The sequence below is a fragment of the Penaeus monodon genome, chromosome 15 (genome assembly GCF_015228065.2).
Source record: "Penaeus monodon isolate SGIC_2016 chromosome 15, NSTDA_Pmon_1, whole genome shotgun sequence".
Taxonomy (NCBI): domain Eukaryota; kingdom Metazoa; phylum Arthropoda; class Malacostraca; order Decapoda; family Penaeidae; genus Penaeus; species Penaeus monodon.
This window is the reverse complement of record NC_051400.1, coordinates 40616568-40616837: the sequence shown is the minus strand read 5'-3', so window position 1 is coordinate 40616837 and position 270 is coordinate 40616568. Positions and strand designations below refer to the sequence as shown.

General features: G+C 52.2%; 1 protein-coding gene across 1 annotated transcript in view; it reads left to right on the top strand.

Annotated features, from left to right (window-relative positions):
• Positions 1-270, top strand: part of LOC119582372 (organic cation transporter protein-like) — a gene marked incomplete at its 5' end in the record, with an annotated part of 41030 nt that overhangs the window by 7538 nt on the left and 33222 nt on the right. Inside the window, 1 exon segment of the mRNA XM_037930586.1 lies at positions 80-231. Within this exon segment, the coding sequence (XP_037786514.1) occupies positions 80-231 (152 nt within the window).

Here is a 270-nt window from a genome sequence, read left to right as displayed (position 1 = left end):
TTTGATATTAAGCCAACATGAACAAGTGTTTTATTAAAGAAATGAAAATATCAACAAGGTGTGTTATCACTACGCCCAGGGCTCCCTCATCTCGTGGGCTCCGTCCGTAGTCTTCGGGGCCGCGTCGTTGGTCATCGGGCTAGCGACAGTGGCACTTCCGGAGACCCTCGGGATGGCACTGCCTGACACCATCGCCGACCTCGAGGAGAGAGACTGCGTTGATTCTAGAAGGTACTGGAATTCGGAAGGATGATGTGGAAGGCTGGGTTC